Source organism: Rhinopithecus bieti, unplaced genomic scaffold (genome assembly GCF_001698545.2).
Source record: "Rhinopithecus bieti isolate Rb0 unplaced genomic scaffold, ASM169854v2 scaffold_10356, whole genome shotgun sequence".
NCBI lineage: Eukaryota > Metazoa > Chordata > Mammalia > Primates > Cercopithecidae > Rhinopithecus > Rhinopithecus bieti.
In genome coordinates this window covers 481910-501900 of record NW_016806422.1, presented here as the reverse complement: position 1 = coordinate 501900, position 19991 = coordinate 481910, and the positions used below count along the sequence as shown (strand labels likewise).

At 34.5% G+C, this 19991-nt stretch overlaps 1 protein-coding gene across 1 annotated transcript in view; it reads right to left on the bottom strand.

Annotated features, from left to right (window-relative positions):
* The window catches only part of LOC108532435 (low-density lipoprotein receptor-related protein 1B-like), a 614569-nt gene that overhangs the window by 131382 nt on the left and 463196 nt on the right, over positions 1-19991 (bottom strand). The window contains 2 exon segments of the mRNA XM_017876508.1: positions 13660-13754; positions 14435-14609. Coding sequence (XP_017731997.1) covers positions 13660-13754; positions 14435-14609 — 270 coding nt within the window.

Sequence of the window (19991 nt, the reverse complement as noted above, 5' to 3'; positions counted from 1 at the left end):
CCATTGTGCACATGTACCCTAGAACTTAAAGTACAATAATAAAAGTAAAATATAAAATAAATAAAATAAAAGAAGGATCAATTGTGAAATTGTTTTTTTTTTTAATAGAGCTCTTATTTAGATTATAGGTAAACAAGGAAATCAATGTTTGCACCAACGTATACACAACTACTATACTTGCAAGGATATACATCAGTGGATAAACTACAGAAAAGTTTGTGTTTAAAACATGTGATGATTACTTTTATGTGTCAACATGGCTAGGCTGTGATATACAGTTATTCAATCAAACACTATCCTGAGTGTTGCTGTGGAAGTATTTTGCAGATGTGATAACCATCTGCAATCAGTTGACTTTAAGTGAGGGAGATTATTCTCAAAAATCTGGATGGTCTTGACCTAATTCAATCAGTTGAAAGGCCTTATGAACAGAATTGAGGTTTCCCTGGTAAAATAACTCATTTTGTGGTCTTCAGCTTCAGCTCCTGCCTGAGAGTGTCAAGCATGTCTTTAGTGACAGCCTGCCCAAGGATTTCAGATTTGCCTAGCCAGTTTTCAGGATCACATAAGTCAACATTTTGCAACAAATAACATATATGTAGGTATATATATACAGCAGATCCTTGAATAACATTTTGGTATAACATTGACAAGGAAAAAAAATTATCCCCATCTGGGTCCACTGTCTGTATGGAGTTTGCCTGTTCTCCCCATATCTGTGTGGGTTTTCTCTGAGTGCTCTGGTTTCATTCCGCATCTCAAAAATGTGCATGTTAGGTTAATTGACATGTTTAAATTGTCCCAGTTGAAGAGACTGACATCATCAAAATTGCAGAAGAGAAGCCAGATGGTTTCACTGTCCCCAACAGAAAACCAAAAATAATTATCCAGTGCCAAGATGATCATCAGCAATATCCAGGAACTGAAATCTGAGGCTGAGATGATCCCTGAAGCTACAGAAAGTGAAAAACTCTGAGCAGACAGTAAGAGAAATACATCATCCTTTATATTCATAATGGCCCTCCCCCAATCTGCCAGGCACCATGCATGAATGATTCCTCCTAGACTCATGGTTTCTACACTGGAAAAAATGAGATCAAGGCAGAGCCAGCTTCCTGGATCCCCTTTTAAGAAAACTATTACTCTCTGGACCCACAGGAAGAATCATGAGCGTCTGCAGGGAGAAAACCCCTGAGGGCAGCTAGAGACACAGAGGGGAGGTGGGATTAGAAATGCCAGCCTGTGAAACACTGTTCTTTATCTCAGCCAAGGGGACACCAAATAAAAGTAGTTATTCAGCAGCAACACACTGTAGGAGGCAATCTCAATGAGTATTCTGAGCATGAAGCCCCAACCAGTCTCCTACAGAGCCAAGGTATCCTCCTTAGGAATCCCACTCCAATTCAGGACCAGAAGTGTTCTGAATACCTGTGAGAGCCAAGGCAAATTTGGGATTAAGATGCCATCTAATGCCAAAATAATAATAATAATAATAATAATAATAATAATAATAATAGAAAAAAGCCATCAATCTAGGATTAAGTGGATTTACAAGTGACTGCAAAGAAACTCTAAGCAAACATACCCTAGAAAACCAACACAAGCCAGATACAAGTAAAGGCTTTCAATGAAAAGCTATAGACATATATCCGTAAGAAACAACAGAAAACAGGGAACCAAGACCTCCTCAAATGAACAAAACAAAGAGCCAGTGACTAACCCTAATGAGACAGCAATTTGTGAGCTCTCAGATTAAGAATTCAAAATGGTAGTTCTGAAGAAACTCACTGAACTCCCAGTTAACACGGAAAATCAATTCAGAAACTTATCAGAGCAAGTAAGAAATATTAAAATAATAATTTAAAAAATCAAACAGAAATCTTAGAAATGACAAACAAGTTTGCTGAACTAAAAAATGCACTAGAGGCAACAGCAGAATGGATCAAGCAGAAGAAAGTAAGTAAGCTAAAAGAGAGACTATTAGAAAACATATAGTAAAAGTATAAAAAAGAAAAATAATAAAAGGAAATGAAGAACACTTGCAAGATATAGAGAATAACCTCAGAAGTGTAAATCTAACAGTTATTAGCATATAAGGGGAGTTGAGAAAGAGCAAAGGATAGAAAACTTACTCAAATAATAACAGAAAAGGTACCAAACATAGATAAAGATAAAAGTATCTAGTTATAGGAAGGTCAGAGATCACCAAACAGACTCAACCCAAATAAGGCTATCCCAAAGCCTACAATAATCAAATTCTGAAAGGTTACGGAGAAAGCAAGGATACTAAAGCATCAAGAGATAAGAAGCAAATAACACATAAAGGAGCTCCAATTCACTTGGCAATAGACTTCTCAATGAAACCATGTAGGCCTGGAGAGAGTGGGGTGACATATTTAAATTGCTGAAAGAAAAAAAGCTGCTGAGCAAGAATATTGTACCCAGAAAGCTTTCCTTCAAACATGAAAGAGAAATACAGTCTTTACCACACAAACAAAAGCTGAGGGAACTCACAATCACTAGATCCATCTTACAAAAAAAATAAATAAATAAATTCTAAAGGGAGTTCTTCCATATTCAAACAAAAAAAAAATTAAAAGATGCTAATGTGCAAAAGAAAACATTTCAAGGTCTAAAACTCATTGATAACAAATTCATAATACTCTAAAAACAAGTAACAAAATGGCAGTAATAAGTCCTTACTTATCAAACATAATATTGAATGTAAATGGATTAAATTCTCCAATTTTTAAAAGACACAAAGCAGCTGATTTTTTTTTATTCAGGCTTTTTTTATTTAGGCTATATGCTACCTGTAAGAAACCCATTTCACCTATAAAAGACACACATAGGCTGAAAGTGAAGAGATGGAAAAGCCCATGTAAACAAAATCAAAAGCAAAGTGAGAGTAACTATTCTTATATTAGATAAAACAGACTAAGTCAAACTTAAAAAGAGACAAAGAAGGTCAATATATAATAAAAAAGAAATCAATTCAGTAGTAGGATATAATAATTCTAAATACATATGCCTCCAACACCAAGGCACCCAAATATAAAAACCAAACATTAATAAATCTAAAGGTAGAGAGAGACTGTAACACATTAATAGTACAGGAATTTAACACCTCATTCTCAGTAATTGACAGATCATTGAGATGGAAAATCAAACAAGAATCAGTGGCGTTAAACTATACTCTAGACTAAATGAATCAAACTGACATTTACAGAGTATTTTGTCCAACAGCTACAGAATATACATTCGTCTCATCAGCACATGCAACATTTTCCAGAATAGACTCTATGTAAGGCCACATAAGTCTAAAATAAGTCTCAAGAAATTCAGAAAAAGTCAAAATTGTATCAAGTATCTCTCTGACCACAATGGGATAAAACTAGAATTCAATAATGAGTAATTTTAGAAACAATACAAACACATGACAATTAAACAACATGCTCCTGAATAATCAATGGGTCAATGAAGAAATGAAAAAGGAAATTTTACAAAAGTAATGAAACAAACAAAATTAGAACATAACATACCAAAACTATGCTATAAAGCAAAAGCAGGGACGTTACAGCAATGAACACCTACATCAAAAAGTTAAAAGGTTTCAAATGAACATCCCAATGATGCACCTCAAGGAACTAGGCAAGCAAGAATAAACCAATCCCAAACGTAGTAGAAAAAAATAATGATAAAGATCAGAACAGAAATAAATACAATTGAGACTAAAAAAAATACAAAAGATAAATGACATGAAAAGCTGTTTTTTAAAAGACAAAACTGACAAACCTTTAGCTAGACTAAGGAAAAATAATAAAAGACAAATAAAATCAGAAACAAAAGAAGGAGACATAACAGCTGATACCACATAAATACAAATAATCATTAGGGACTATTATGAACAACTAAACACTAACAAATTGGAAAACCTAGAATAAATGGATAAATTTCTGAACACATACAACCTACAAAGATTGAATCATGAAGAAATAGAAAAAACAAAACAAAACAAAACAAAACAAAACAAAAAAACAGACCAGTAATGAAGTAATGAGTAAGACAGCTGCTGAGAATTAAAAAATACTCCATCAAAAAAAAAAAAAAAAACCCCAGGACCTACCTGATGACTTCACTAGTAAATTATGCCACACATTTAAATAAGAACTAATGACAATTGTACTCAAAATATTTTAAAAAATTGAAGTGGAGGGAATGCTTCCCAACTCATTCTAAGAGGCCAGCATTTCCCTGATGTTAAAACCAGACAAAGACATGACAAAAACTAGGAAAACCATATCCCTAATAAACATAGATGCAAAAATCTTCAACCAAATACTAGCAAACCAAATTCAACAACATATTGAAAAGATTATTCACCACAATCAAGTGGGAATTATTCCAATGATGCAAGCATGGTTCACCCTATGCAAATTAATAAATGTGATAAATCACATTAACAGAATGAAGGACAAAAGACATATAATCATTTGCTTAGATGAAAACACATTTTAAAAAAATCCAACATCCCTTTACAAAAAATACTTCTCAGCAAACTGGGTATAGAAGAATCAGACCTCAAAACAATGAAGGCCATATATAATAAATCCAAATCTAAGTTCATACTGAGTGGAGAAAAAAGGAGAGTTTTTTCTCTAAGTTCTGGAACAAGACAAGGATGCTTCTATTATTACTTATTTTCAACATAGTACTGGACGTTCTAGCAAACTAGGAAAGAAGAAGTCAACTTATTTTTGTTTTAAGAGGCATGGATATTATAATTAGAAAACCTAAAGTCCCCACCAAAATCTATTAGAACTGATAAACAAAATCAATAATGTTGCAAGATTTATCACACAATAATCAGTGGCATTTATATAAGTCAACAGTGAGCAAACTGAAAAAGAGATTAAGAAACAATCCCATATGCAATTGCTACATAAAATATAAAATGCCTAGAAGTAAATTTTAACCAAAGAAATAAAAGATCTCTACATAGAAAACAATAAACTGCTGATGAAAGACATTGAAGAACACACACAAATAAGCAAAGACATTCCATGCTTATGGAGTGGAAGAATTAGAACTAATATGTCAACACTACCCAAAGCTACCCACAGATTATGTGCAATATCTTTCAAGATACCAATGACATTATAGAGCCACAAAAGACCCCAAATAGCCAAAGCAATCCTAAGCAAATAAATAAATAAAGCTGCAGGCATCACATTACTTGACCTCAAAATGTACTACAAAGACATAGTAAACAAAACGGCATGGTGCTGACATGAAAACAAACATAGAGAACAATGGGACACACTAGAGAACTCAGAAATAAATCCATACACTTACAGCCAATACATTTTTGACAAAGGCATCATGAACATACATTGTAGAAAGGACAATCTCTTCAATAAATGGTGCTGGGAAAACTAGATATCCCTATGCAGAAGAATGAGACTAGACTCCTATCTCTTGCCATATACAAAAGTCAAATCAAAATGAATTAAAGCTTAAATCTAAGATGTAAAACTATTAAATGACTGAAAGAAAACATTTGGGGAACACTTTAGGACATGGGTCTGGGCAATGATTCCTTGGCTAAGCTTTCAAAAACACAGCTTTCAAAACAAAACAAAAAAGCATTTTGTTTTGAAACAAAATGTTTCAGAAACATTTTCAAAAGCAAAATAGCAAATGGGATTACATGAAACAAAAGGTTTCTGCACAGCAAAGGAAACAATCAACAAAGAGAAGAGCAAATCTACAGAATGGAAGAAAATATTTACAAACTATCCATTTGACAAGATATCGATAACCAAAATACATACGGAATTCTATTCAATAGCAAAATAACTCATGTGATTTTAAAATGCGCCAAAGATCTGAATAGGCATGTCTCAAAAAAAGACACACAATTGGCCAACAGCTATATGAAAAAATGTTTAACATCACTAACCATCAGGGTAATGTCACTCAAAACTACAATGGGATATCACCTCACCCCAGCTGGAATGGTTACTATCAAAAAGACAAGAAATAACAGTAGCTAGTGAGGAGGTGAAGAAATGACAATAGTCCTACATTGTTGATGGGAATGTAATTTAATACTGTTGGCCCTCAATCAACAATAGTTTGAACTGCATAGGTTCACTTATATGTGATTTTTTTTTTTTTTTTCAAACAAGGACACATTGAAAATATAAGGTATTCACAGGATGCAAAATTCACATATTTGGAGGGCCAACTTTCTGTGTATACACTCCTGCAGGGCCAGTTATGTGGATTTTGGTATACATGGATGGTCCTGGAACCAGTCCCCCATGTATACTGAGGGAGTGTACAGCCACTGTGGAAAACAGTATCAAGATTCTTCAAAAGACTAAAAATAGAGCCAACATGTGATCCAGCAATCTCACTGCTGAGTATATATTCAAAACTAAGAAATTTAATGTATAAATAGAGAACTGCACTAGCATGTCTATTGCAACACTATTTACAATAATCATAAGTATCTATTATTAGCTGGATAAACAAAATGAGGTACATATACATGATAGAATATTATTCAGCCATAAAAATGTATGAAATTCTGTCATTGCAACATGTATGGAGCACCAGGTCATTATGTTAAGAGAAATTGGTGAGGCACAGAAAGACAAATACCACATGTTCTCCCACATATATGAAAGCTAAAAAAAGTAGATCTCTCACGGGTAGAGAGTTGATTGATGGTTACAAGAGGCTGGAGAAGGTACAGAGGAGTAGGGGGATAAAGAAAGTTTGGATAATCAGTAGAAAAGTACAGTTAGAAAGAATAAGATTTAGTGTTTGATAGTAGAGTGACTGTGGTTAACAATAATGTATTGTCTAGTTCAAAATAGCTAGAAGAAATGTTTCCAATGTAAAGAAAAGTTACAGATTTGAGGTAATGGATATCTCAATTTTCTTGATTTAATCTTTACATATTATATGCATATATCAAAATATCACATGCATTCCACACTATATATTATCATTATGTATCACTTAGAAGAAGACTGTCCCAATATAAGTGAGGGTGTGTGTGTGCATGAGTGTCTGTCCCCTGTGATGATATAGTGTCCTTTCCAGGGTTGGTTCCCACTTTGTACTCTGAGCTGTCAGGATAGGCTTCAGTAATCCTGTGACCTTATAGAGAATGAATGAATAAATGAATAAATACAAATTATTATCAAATAAACACTTGTCAAGTACATAATAACCACACAAATCCACAACAATAAATGATGTGGGATGAAAGTACTGAGCAGGCCTGCCGTATTTGTTATTGTTTGGTTTTAAACTATGTGGCAGTAGGAGGTATTCTTTACCACTGTCACTTGGCAAACATTTATCTCTTGGTTTAGCCCACCACAACTATGACCACTATCACTCACTCATTCACCAAAAATTGGTTAAAATCTTACATGTTTTTATTATTAGTCTTTCTTAAATGTATGTATGCCTCACATTTATTTCAATGCTTAGTATTACAAGTGTTTTGGGTCTTTATTTAGAAATGTATTAATGCTTTTCTTGCCAGATACATGCTATAGAAACAGCTGTTGTTTATATTAATGATCCTATGGTGAAAATGCTTTCTTTATAAGTCTTTGGCTTTAAAGTCACAGTTTCCAAGAACATGTTGATGATGTTAAGTGGTGACCTACTGTATATACAAATATGCACTCCCATAATTGGCTTTCTTTCTCTGGTAGAACTCTGACTATTGTGGGTAAGTTTCTCAGAGTCAGCTGCTGAATGAACACATTACTGTACAAATTTTTTATAAAGGTTATGTTTAATGTGTTTTAAAGGGGTTAAAAACATCCCTGAAACAAAGGCTTAATTTTATAAATGAGAACCAAAACCATAAGCACAGCTTATTGTCTACACTAACATGGCTTTACTATTTTACTGTTTTCAATAACATAACATCACTAGCCCAAGAAATTATCTCCTAGGAAGATAAAAGTTGCAGATAATGTTGTTGATTTCAAGATCTTCCTGAAAGACTCATCAACTCTTCAGCAAGAAAGCATCAAACATTTTATAACTTAAGGATCTTCAAACCACTTCCCCTCAAAATCTTTTTGCTGTTCTAACCAGTCTGAAATTTTTATATAATGATCCTTACTCAATCCTAACCACATCTTCATTTGAAAGACCTACCTTAAACCAGACTTCAAAATCTCAATTATGATTTCTTTTTCTCTTTTCTTTCCTTTTTTTTTTTGAGACGGAGTCTCTCACTCTGTCATCAGGCTGGAGTACAGTGGCGCGATCTCGGCTCACTGCAACCTCCACCTGCTGAGTTCAAGCCATTCTCCTGCCTCAACCTCTCGAGTAGCTGGGACTATAGGCGTGTGCCACCTGCCCGGCTAATTTTTGTATTTTTAGTAGAGACAGGCCAGAGATTTAGTACAGACGGGCCAGGACGGACTAGATTTCTTGACCTCGTGATCCGCCCGCCTTGGCCTCCCAAAGTGCTGGGATTACAGGCATGAGCCCCCACGCCTGGCCATAAATCTAAATTACAATTTCAACTTTGCCCTTTCCTCTCTTAGATATTACTAAGACTTGGCCAGTTAGTGTTCTCTTTTACCATTGTGAAGAAGAAAGTCAGCTGTGTCTAAACAACAGGTCGTTTTGGTAACACTTGGAGGATCCAGATCCAACAGAGGAAAGAAGATGAAAATAAACTCATGTATTCACTATCCAGAATTGAACACTACTAACATTTCATTATACTCAATTTGAATACTTTTATTAAATGTAAACTAAATTTAACTAATACTGTTAAAATTACCTTTGATAAAAAAGAAAGTTCTCTGTCAGATGTTATTATTGACACTTCCCTAAGTCAACTGCTATTATAAAATTGGTGTATATTTCCAGTTCACTTTTTTCTATAGTTTTTAAATAAGTATATCTGGGAGCAATGTATATTAATATTTTGTGTTTCCCTTTGAAATTATACAAATGGTATCATGCGATAAGTATGTAAGTAACATTCTGCTAATAACTTTTCTCAATGGTTTTGAAATGAATGTGAAGGAAATGAAAATATGCCACCCCAAAATATACTTCTTTGGTCTATTTTAAGATGACTACTCAGAGGGGCTGCAGACACAGGAATAGTTCTGAAAAGCTGTCCTTAGTAGGGAAGACTTGCATCTGTTGAGAAAATCTAGTGAAACACAGATGTAAGAGCTTTATCTGAGGCCTTCTTATCTGCATTATCTGGAGGTAGGAAAAACTTAACTCACAGGAAGAGGAAACTAAAGGTCTGACATTATTACAGGTCTGACAAGGAAACTTTTATCACGGGCTCCCGTCTATTCTTTTTGAGGGCTGCCACCTGTGAGGCTTCACCTGCATAGAGATAACCTTTGCTTGTCACGTCTTTTCTCCCTTTTCCTTCCCATAACCTGTTGCCATGCTCCAAGTCACTATTCCTTTCCAAACAGCATAAAACTTGTCACATTGCTCTTTTATTTTATTTTATTTATTTATTTTGAGATGAAGTTTCACTCTTGTTGCCCAGGCCAGAGTGCAAAGACACGATCTTGGCTCACTGCAACTTTAGCCTCCCAGGTTCGAATGATTCTCCTGCCTCAGCCTCCCAAGTAACTGGAATTATAGGCACATGCAACCATACCTGACTAATTTTTTGTATTTTTCAGTAGAGACAGGTTTTCACCATGTTGGCAAGGCTGGTCTCAAACTCCTGACTCCAGGTGATCCACCAGCCTCAGCCTCCCAAAGTGCAGGGATTACAGGCGTGAGCCACTGCACCTGGCCACATCCCTGTTTTTAGAATTTTATGTTTGCAGGACTCCTGTGTCCATGTGCATGTTAATACATTTGTATGCCTTTTTTTTCCTGTTAATCTGCCTATTGTTAATTTATTTCAGCAGACTTAGACCTTCAAAGGGAAAGTTTGAACTTCCCTACATATATACATATATATGTAAGTAGACACACACACATCTGTATGCGCATATCATACTTTAGCAATGAAAATGCTGCATTTCTTTACTCATTTCTCTTTTAATGACAACATAGGCTCTTTTAAATGTTTTAAATATTATTTAATGTACTTTCTTGAACACATATATAAGAACTCTCTAGTTCTTATATGAAATTGCTAGAATATGAGATATTTCACATGAACTTTTAATTCTAAAAATAACCACAAAAGTTAGATAATATTATCTCCATTGTATAGATATGCAACTGTGCCTTAGAAAAGGTAAGACTTGTTTAAAGTCACAGAGTTAATAAGCATCGAAGCCGTGATTCATATTCAGATGTGTTTGGTTCCTCAAATAACATTTTTTCCACAACCATGTTGTCCCTGAAACATGACAAAAAGAATGTTTTATGTGTATGTGAAAATTGCTATACATTGTCTCTAATTTCTGGATTTCTTAATGTTCTTTTTCTTCTTGTACTTAGACTTTGAACAATTTAATTCACTTAATTTGGACTGGCAAATTCAAATGGTGAATGTTACCATAGGAGATGTTAATTGATCTACAAACATTGCTCATGGTAGGGAGATGGGAGAGAACACAGGCTGGAGAGACTTCGTCTGCTCACTTTCTTCTTGTGGGTATCTAAAATAAGGATTTCTGGGGCAGACAGAGATGTGACAGTATATAGCAGGCTGGGGAATTGCTGCAGAGCATTCAGATTTTAGAAGTATTTAAAAAGTTAAAAAAAAAAAAAAACTATTGCATTTATACATGGACAACACAGCTTTTCATTAAGCACTGGGGAGACTATCAATCTTGGCACCTGCTTAACAGGAATAGCAAGCTAAAGTGGAAAGTTACCAGAAGGCGCTTAACCTTAAACTGTTTGCCTCTTAGCCCCAGCAGCAAAGCAGTACTGAGTTAAATCCCCACATTTGTGTAAACATTTGTTCATTTCAGAGGCCCACTTGGTTACATATATTTCCTCTACTACATTTCTATGGAATCTATTCTGTTTATTCTTCAGTAAACTCACTTAGAGTCTTAATACTACAGATAACCATATAATTTGAATTCCAGTCTATTGGACCTAATGTACAAACTACCGCTATTACTGACAGCTTCTATTATTAAGGGCCAGATGTTTTGCCTCATAAATTTTTCTCATTCAGTTCTCATGAGAACTTTATAAAAAAAGACATTTCGTCTTGATTATATGAATAGGGAAACCAAGCATATGAAGCTAACAGTAACTTGCTCAAGGGCACTGAGTTAAATTTACTTAATGGAATCTAAAATAATTTAGGTTCCTGTGCCCCTTCAGGAAAAGGACAGTGTCAAATTTTTATCAACAGGCCTAGTGCAAAATCCGATACTCAATAAAAATCTGTTTATTGAATAAATGAATGTTTGACTCACAGCCATATTCAATACTGATTTAAGGTATAGTCAATTATGCTAAAATAATACATCTTATACAAATTAAAACTTTTAAAAAGTGTCATTTTGAAAATCTATTTTTAAAAAAATTTCAAATATAATCACTGACATAAAGTACACATATGTATTATTGAAAGCTGAATCATCCTTATGCAGTTAAAAATATCAATTGCTGAACAACATCTGAGGCGCCAGCTATAAATTGTGAACAGGTAACACAAATGCCTCTCTCACAAACTTTTTATTTAAAATTATAAGCTGTTAGGCCTTTTATTAAAACAAAATTGAGTAGGAAACTGGATATTTAGTATTAGAAAAGATAAGGTTTTCACCATTATAGAAATAAGCATATACATTAACATTTTGGTATAAACTGTGATTACCAAATTACAATGTAAGGGCTCGATTTGCTTATGCTATTTCTATCACACTCATTTTTCAACGTTACATATTCTGAACAATTCCAGATAAGGACCAGCTGAATTGTCTTAGTTCAAATGGAGTGCTTTCTATGGGCCCTAATCTTGTACAGCCCCTTGTTTCTTTAGTTCTGTCATCTTCCACATAGAAGCATTAGTGTTTCAATTTGCTTTTAATTTCTAATACAACCTGGACTTTCAATTATGTAAAAATCTTAGAACAAACTGGCTAAAGAGCTGTTAACAGTATCATTTTATGTCAGAGGTTTATTCTATAGACCACATGAAAAGAATTATTTATTGCAAATCTTAGTGATACTATACCTTTATTGAATCATCACTATGAAAAATGTGCCCTAAATTTCTAAAACTAAGTTTCTAAATTTCTAAAACCAAGTTTCTAAATGTCTAAAACTAAGAAAAAATCGACAAGCTTCATGATATATTGATTCTTCTCCCAGATTCAAAAAATATATAGTATTCAATTGAAACAAAATAATGAATTTTCTGTTGTATATTCCACCATTTGCATCTTTATTATAATAATATCACAATTGGGGCTTACTAATATTTTAAAAGGTGTTTTGAAATGACAAATAGGCCCTGTAACAATATTTGCTTCTCAAAGGTATGCAAGAAAACATGAGGAAAAAGTGATTAAGGTTCCAAACAATATTACAGATATCTATATGCAAATGGGTAAAATATTATATTCTAAGAGAATGTTTATACTTAATATTTTCACAGATGTTTCTTGGGAACAAATCAAGGTTCTCTGTCAGTGGCATCATGTTTTATCTGATTATTTGCAATGGTTGGCAAAGGTAGAATAAGAAACTAAATTAACACACTATAGAGTGACTAAAGACTAAACACTAAATATCAAAACCCAAAACCTTGTAATTATCAATAATGACACAATAATGATGAGCAGGAAAAGACTCAGTAGTTATACTGCCACTGTAGTATTGTATCAGATATTTCACCAGTGAAAATAAGATATTTATTAATTACATTAAATTAATGTAACTTATTTAATACATTGCAAAAATTATGTTAAAAAATTAATCTTCCTGTTCAGATAATGTTTCTTCCTCGCCTAATGTGATGGTTAATATTGAGTGTCAACTTGTTTGGATTGCAGAATGCAAAGTATTGTTCCTGGGTGTGTCTGTGAAGCTGTTGCCAAAGGAGATTAACATTTGAGTCTGTGGACTGGGAGAAGCAGACCCACCCTCAGTCTGGGTGGGCATGATCTAACCAGCTTCTAGCATAAAAGCAGGCAGAGAAAGAGCAGACTTGGTGAATCTTCTGGCCTCCATCTTTCTCACATGCTGGATACTTCCTGCCCTTGAACCTCATACCTCAAGTTCTTCAGCTTTTGGACTCTTGGACTTAACACCAGTGATTTGCAAGGGGTTCTCAGGCCTTTGGCTACAGACTGAAGATTGCACTGTCGGCTTTCCTACTTTGAGGTTTTGGGACGCGGACTAGCTTCCAGATTCCTCAACTTGCAGATGGCCTATTGTGGGACTTCACCTTGTGATCCTGTGAGTCAATTATCCTAATAAACTCCCCTTTGTATGTTCATTTATCCTATTAATTCTGTCCCTTTAGAGAACCTTGACTAATAAACCTAACAGAAACCCAATGGATCCAATGAAATTGGTCAATTCCTGAATTTACTTATTTTACTAATCTTTAATATTTTCTTTTAGGATCTAGATCAAAGGTATATGTTGTATAAGTACAGGTTTGTCACATTGAAAACTTGGTGACTATTAAAAAATACTTACCAACTGGCTCCTTCTGATTCTGAAACAGAATCTTGCTATTACTGCCATCCATATTTGCCATGTTAATTGTGTTTCCATCGGTCCAGTAGAGTTTTCTTAATTCAAAAGAGATATGAATTGAAAATATTAGATGTAGACCTACTCACTGAGTAGAAATATACACTCACTTTTTCTTCCTACATACATGATTGAATATTTAGCTAAGACTATAGTAAATTATTTTCTTTGTTAAGTAATTCATCAATATTGAATCCTCTTGGCTCTGAAGAAATCAGATGCAACAGAGGGTAACAAACTCATTTCTACCATTGCTGTTGAAAGCACTAGAGAGAAAAGAATCTCTTTTAGCTCTATGTAAGCTCCCTTAAGGGTACAAGGTGACCATCCAAAAGATTGAAGAATCTGATCTACATAGCAGTGACCATGATACTAACATGCTGTACATGCATTTTTAATCACTGGCTTTCAAAATGAAAGTAACCACTTTCTCCTACATCTCTTTTTATTCAGAACTGTCATTTCTTAGAAACATAAATTAATGAGATCTTACATATGTCACAGATATGTATGTTGGTGTAGGATATATATAATCTCCAGATAATAAAACTCTAACCAGAAATCTCTTTTACAGTTTCCATATTTAAATTTTTTTACTCTTATGGCTGATATATATATATATATATATCCTCTGAATTAAATAGTGTTTTTATATAAAATCAGAGCAAAAGTCTCTGAAATTTTGGAAAAGCTTAAAAAAAAAATAATCATACTTTACCCCCTGACTGGGTGAGCTGCAAGACACTGTGGCTTATCGATTCCATGGATAATTGAGGTTTTCAAAGAGCCATCTAGCCTTGCCACATTAATTTGCGTTTCATCATATTCTGAGCTAATCCAGTATAAATTACGTGACACCCAATCCACTGCTAGCCCTCTGATACTCTGAATATCTATAAAACAGGAAAGAGAAGATTTAAAAGTGAATGAAGGTTTTCATTGTATTGGCTCTCCAAGTAGTTATTTTCTATCTGAGGGAAAATTTAATTTACACTTTAATTTGTTAGCTAAAATCACACAAGATTGTAATCTCATTCCCTTATCAGCCCTTCTTAAGGCATGAATCATCATTAATGTCTTACTGCAGAGCTATTTGAAAACCTGAAGCAACAATTAGCATTGAAATTACACTAACAGTCAATGATTCACTAGTAAACACTTAGGAGCAAACACAGGCAGCAGGTCTTATGAGCCAAGGTGACCAAAATTCAAAGTAGAGTAATAGCTTCTCCAGTTGGTAGCACATCTTTCTAGTTAGGAGAAAGTACTTTTGGCCCTCAACAAATGGGCTATTTTATGTTTTAAGTGCCAAGTTGTTACTAAAATGAAATAAAACAATTCAACTTTCCTAAAAGAATCACCAGAGTTGAACATCTTTCAAAACAGATAATTAAGAGGAATTGACTGAGAAGAGAAAATCCAATAAAATCATTTTAGCATTCCTTCAACGTGGATTTTGCAGAAAATTCTGAAGTCGAATTAAGTTTGGATTTGTTACAGTCAATATAAATATTTGGTTGTTATTCCTGTATTATTGAATTAGACACCTTTTAAAACAATTATGGAATTTAGGCTTAAATATAATTGCACATTCCAACTTTCACTTAAAATTGCACCTTTTCAAGAAAATAAAGTGTTATAAAGGATGAATGCAGAAAATCTTTTCGGAAATATTAACATATAAAGTAGTCCAGTTTAGTGTCCAATTTATAGCATTTGATTACCTTAATTTTGGTTTATAAAATTTTAATATTTTCTAGCATTCTGTACTTACAGAGTTCTCTAGACCACTATTTCTCAAACTTACAAGACACCTGGAGACTGTTAAAATAAAGATTCTAATTCAGTAGTTCTGGGGAGAGGCCCAAGATTCTGTTATTGCTCAAGGTTGGTGATTCCAATCAAAACTTCTGAGCAGCTGCTCCTTAGTTCTAGTCGAATTGCTCTATCTCCCATTTTTATTCTTTTCAGAAGAAGCCACAAAGCTAGATTTTTTTAATGTGAAAGTGGAAACTCCAGATCTGTAAAGTATGCCAACTAGTTCAAAACGTAAGACAGCAAAACAAGATATGGGGGCCTGGCAGTTCTGAGTCAGCCGTAAAGTGCAGTATTTGAATGATAGGTTTCCAGCTTACATTTCCATGCCAGAATCTCAACTGAGCCTACCTTGCTGCTCAAAAATCCTTTTAGTATTTCTAAGTAACTATTAATCACAATTGCCTTAGAAGATATTACTCGTGTTTCCGGTTCTCTTCAAATCAAGAACCCTCTCACTCTGCAAATTACTTTTCATGCTTAATGTACAGGTAAGTTGGTGAATTTCAAATGTAAACTTATTTCTCAATCTTAAACTTCACATTTCTTATTTTTAGTCATCCTCAACCAGTTTTATTTTTATCTTTTTTAGACAAAAGTAATATATCACTTCCTTAAAATTAAACCTGCTATATCTTATATATATTTATTTTCCTCACTCAGAATCTTTATTCCTTCTTCCCCTTCTTTCACTCTCTGGAATTAATTGGTTGCTGAGAGGCTGTATTGATGTAATAAGAATATTTGGGTTGATGTTCAGGTTGAGTGCCTATTTTTGTCATTAATCAAGTCATTTAAATGTCTTTTAGTCTCTTTTCTTACCTGTGAAATGGGCTATAGATAACACATAGGATTGTTATGAATATTATAATGTATTAGATAATGTGTATTTATGCAGCCTAATGTAGGGCTGAAGAATATTTTGTCAATCTAAGAACTTAATATTTTCTGCATTTTACCTTGGATTGTTTGGTATTGGCAAAAATAATAAAATAAGTTTCTATTTCCCCTAAAATACTTGTTCTTCAAAGTTGTTTTTGTTTGTTTGTTTGTTGTTTTGTGTTTTGTGGTGGGAGGTGAGGGGTAAGCATTGTCTCTGCTGCTCAAAATCCTTTTATTCATTTATGATAGACTCTTAGTAATATGGCCTGGAGAATATATTCCACTCTTAAATTGTAAAGCACAGCCAAATGAAAGCCATAAATATCTATTTAGTCTTTTGTCAATTCTATAGTTCATGCTCTCTCAAATCTCTTTCCAGCTTTAATATTACAGTAGTATCCAGCATTTCCTCTTCTAAGCAATGGATTTATTTGCTGCCAGGTTATTTTTCTGACTACAGAGCTTTGAATCATGACCTTCACTTGCCCCAAAGTATTCAATAGCTTCTAGCCACCCAGAATGTGATGTCTAAATTTCTTAGTCTGCTTTTCCATATAGTGTGACTATAGCCACAGTACTTTCCCAGTCTTATTTCTCACTATTTTTAACCAAATGCTTTACACTTTAACCATATTAATATGTTTTCAGATTTCCAGATATTATCTGATCTTTCCACACTATAGGGAAGCTATTTAGATTTCATAACCTACTCCCATCACCACTTGCCTGAATTTTATTCATAATAGGCTAGCTGATCAACATCATCCCTTCAACCACAAAAACCTAATCATGTCTCTTGTTTATCCCAGCTGAAAAGAGTTTCTCCATCTGCCTAACTTAATAGAACTGTACCTGGTCTATCTCTTTTTACCTAATGTAATCATTACTTTGCTGATATATAACTACTTTCACATACGCATTTTGAGGGCAGGCTCTTTGCTACTTTGTCTTTTTGGCCCCTCTCCCCAACTGTATACAACATTGCCTTCAACATAAATATTTTTAATGAATTCCCCAACTGTATACAACATTGCCTTCAACATAAATATTTTAATGAATTCATGAATAAATTCATGAACTACATAATCTAAAATTTTAAGAGTATGTGAACTAAGCTAAAAAAAGTCAAATATGTCTATGTTGAGGAATATGTATTTAAATACATACTCAAGCAATCTTATTTTTTTTTCTTTCTTTTTTTTTTTTTTTTGAGACGGGGTGTTGCTCTTGTTGCCCAGGTTGCAATGTACAATGTGCAAAGTGCAAGGTTTGGCTCACCAAAACCTCTGCCTCCCGAGTTCAACCAATTCTCCTGCCTCAGCCTCCTGAGTAGCTGAGATCACAGGGATGCACCACCATGCCCAGCTAATTTTTTGTATTTTTAGTAGAGATGGGGTTTCTCCATGTTGGTCATGCTGGTCTCGAACTCCCGACCTCGGGTGATCCACCCACCTCGGCCTCCAAAGTGCTGAGCCTAATTAGGTGCCCAACCTAATTCTAATTTTTTATTCTTAACATTTTTCTCCCACCAGATTGAACTTTCTAATTATCATCTTTATGTCTAAAAGAATACTCTTGTTTTTGGCTATCAATCACTAATTCCCACATTTGGTTGTTGCAGAGTGCTCTAGTAAACTCATCATAAGCGTATGGGGGGAAAATAAAATAATTATATATTTCATATTTTCTCTTTTGGTAAAATATTGAAATAATAAATTCTAGGTCTAACATTTGTTTTTAAGTAAATCAGAACAAGACCTCTGAGTATGTTTCTCAGGAAGTTTAATTTTCCAGTCCTGGGGTCTCTCATTTCTGGAACTGAGACTAATTGTAAAGTATATTCTGAAAAGCCCTTTATTGCCACAAAACTGATGCATGACAAATTGTAACTTTCAAATGCATTGTCGAGATCATAAGACAGACAGGAAAAACTCAACATGCTAACATACAGTCACATGTTAGCTAAAACTATCAAGGAAGACAAAATGGGATTATAGAAGCAGGTGCAATCATAAAGGCAAATACTTGCACTGAGAATGGAGAGCTTCATGGAGTATAAATTACTCAGTGTAAAAGGGTTCAGTCCTTAAACTTACAAAGAATGCGTGAGCTAAATAAGAGTGATCTTCTGGATATAGACACACCCTAGTGGACTCACACTTCCCATTAAGTTCATCTTGAGAACAAAAAATAATTAAAACACACACAAAGAAATGAAATATAAGAGAATAGTTAAAAGAAAAATAAACAAAAGGTCCGAGCCTCCAAAACCTACATAGTCATAGATTATTATCTGTAGGATAAAGACAAGGTGGAATATCTTAATGGCATAAATGATGCTTTGAATAATAATAAGTGCAATGATTCCTTTTAAAAGATTCTCTTGGAAGCATGAATACCAAAAATAACATGATATTAAAAAATACAATATAAAAAATAATTTTTGAATGTGTTAAATAGCAGTTTAGGCACAGTTCAACTAGAGAATTAAAAAACAAATTGAAAGAAGTTAACAGAGTTAGCACAGAGAAACAAAGAAATTAAGTGAGTTAGAAGACAGACTGAATAGTCCAGCACATTTATTAGAGTCCAACACATAAATTAGAGTTTACAAAGTATAGAGTACAAAGACTGAGTTAGAGAAAACAGGATTTTTGAGGATTTCTTCCCCCTGGACTGATGAAAGACAGGACCCCATAGAAGATACAACTCTAGGTAGCAAAATACAATTATTCTCATGAGGAAAAAGGAAAGATGTCATAAGCAGCTAGAGAGCAAAGAGACATCACCAAAAGAAGAATGACAATTAGAAAAACAAGGGGATTCTCAATAGCAATAGAGGAAGTCAAAAGATAGTGGGATACTATCTATCTACAAAGGAATGACAGAAAATAGCTCCCAACTTGCAGTTTTGTACTGAAGAAAATTATTTTCAAACTATTTGCTCCAAGCTACTTACAGCAAATAGCTCATGTGGGCAATATATACATTAAGAAGAGCTTGGTGTTTTAGGACACGTAGAATGATAAGGCTGGCAAATTATTTCTACATCCCCTCAAGAACGCTTGAACCCGCTGGGCGCGGTGGCTCACGCCTGTAATCCCAGCACTTTGGGAGGCCGAGGCGGGCGGATCACCAGGTCAGGAGATCGAGACCATCCTGGCTATAACATGGTGAAACCCTGTCTCTAGTAAAATACAAACAAACTAGCCAGGCGTGGTGGCAGGCGCCTGTAATCCCAGCTACTCGGGAGGCTGAGGCAGGAGAATGGCGTGAACCGGAAGGCGGAGCTTGCAGTGAGCTGAGATCCGGCCACTGCACTCCAACCTGGGCGACAGAGTGAGACTCCATCTCAAAAAACAAAAAAACAACGAACGCTTCAACCAAGGAGGTAGTGTTTGTCTCAGAAAAGTATCTGGGCATGGTGGCGGGTGCCTGCAATTCCAGCTACTCAGGAGACTGAGGCAGGAAAATCGCTTGAACCCGGAAGACGGAGTTTGCAGTGAGCCGAGATCGCGCCACTGCACTCCAGCCTGGGCAACAAAAACAAAACAAAGAAATCTTGTCATTTGTGACAA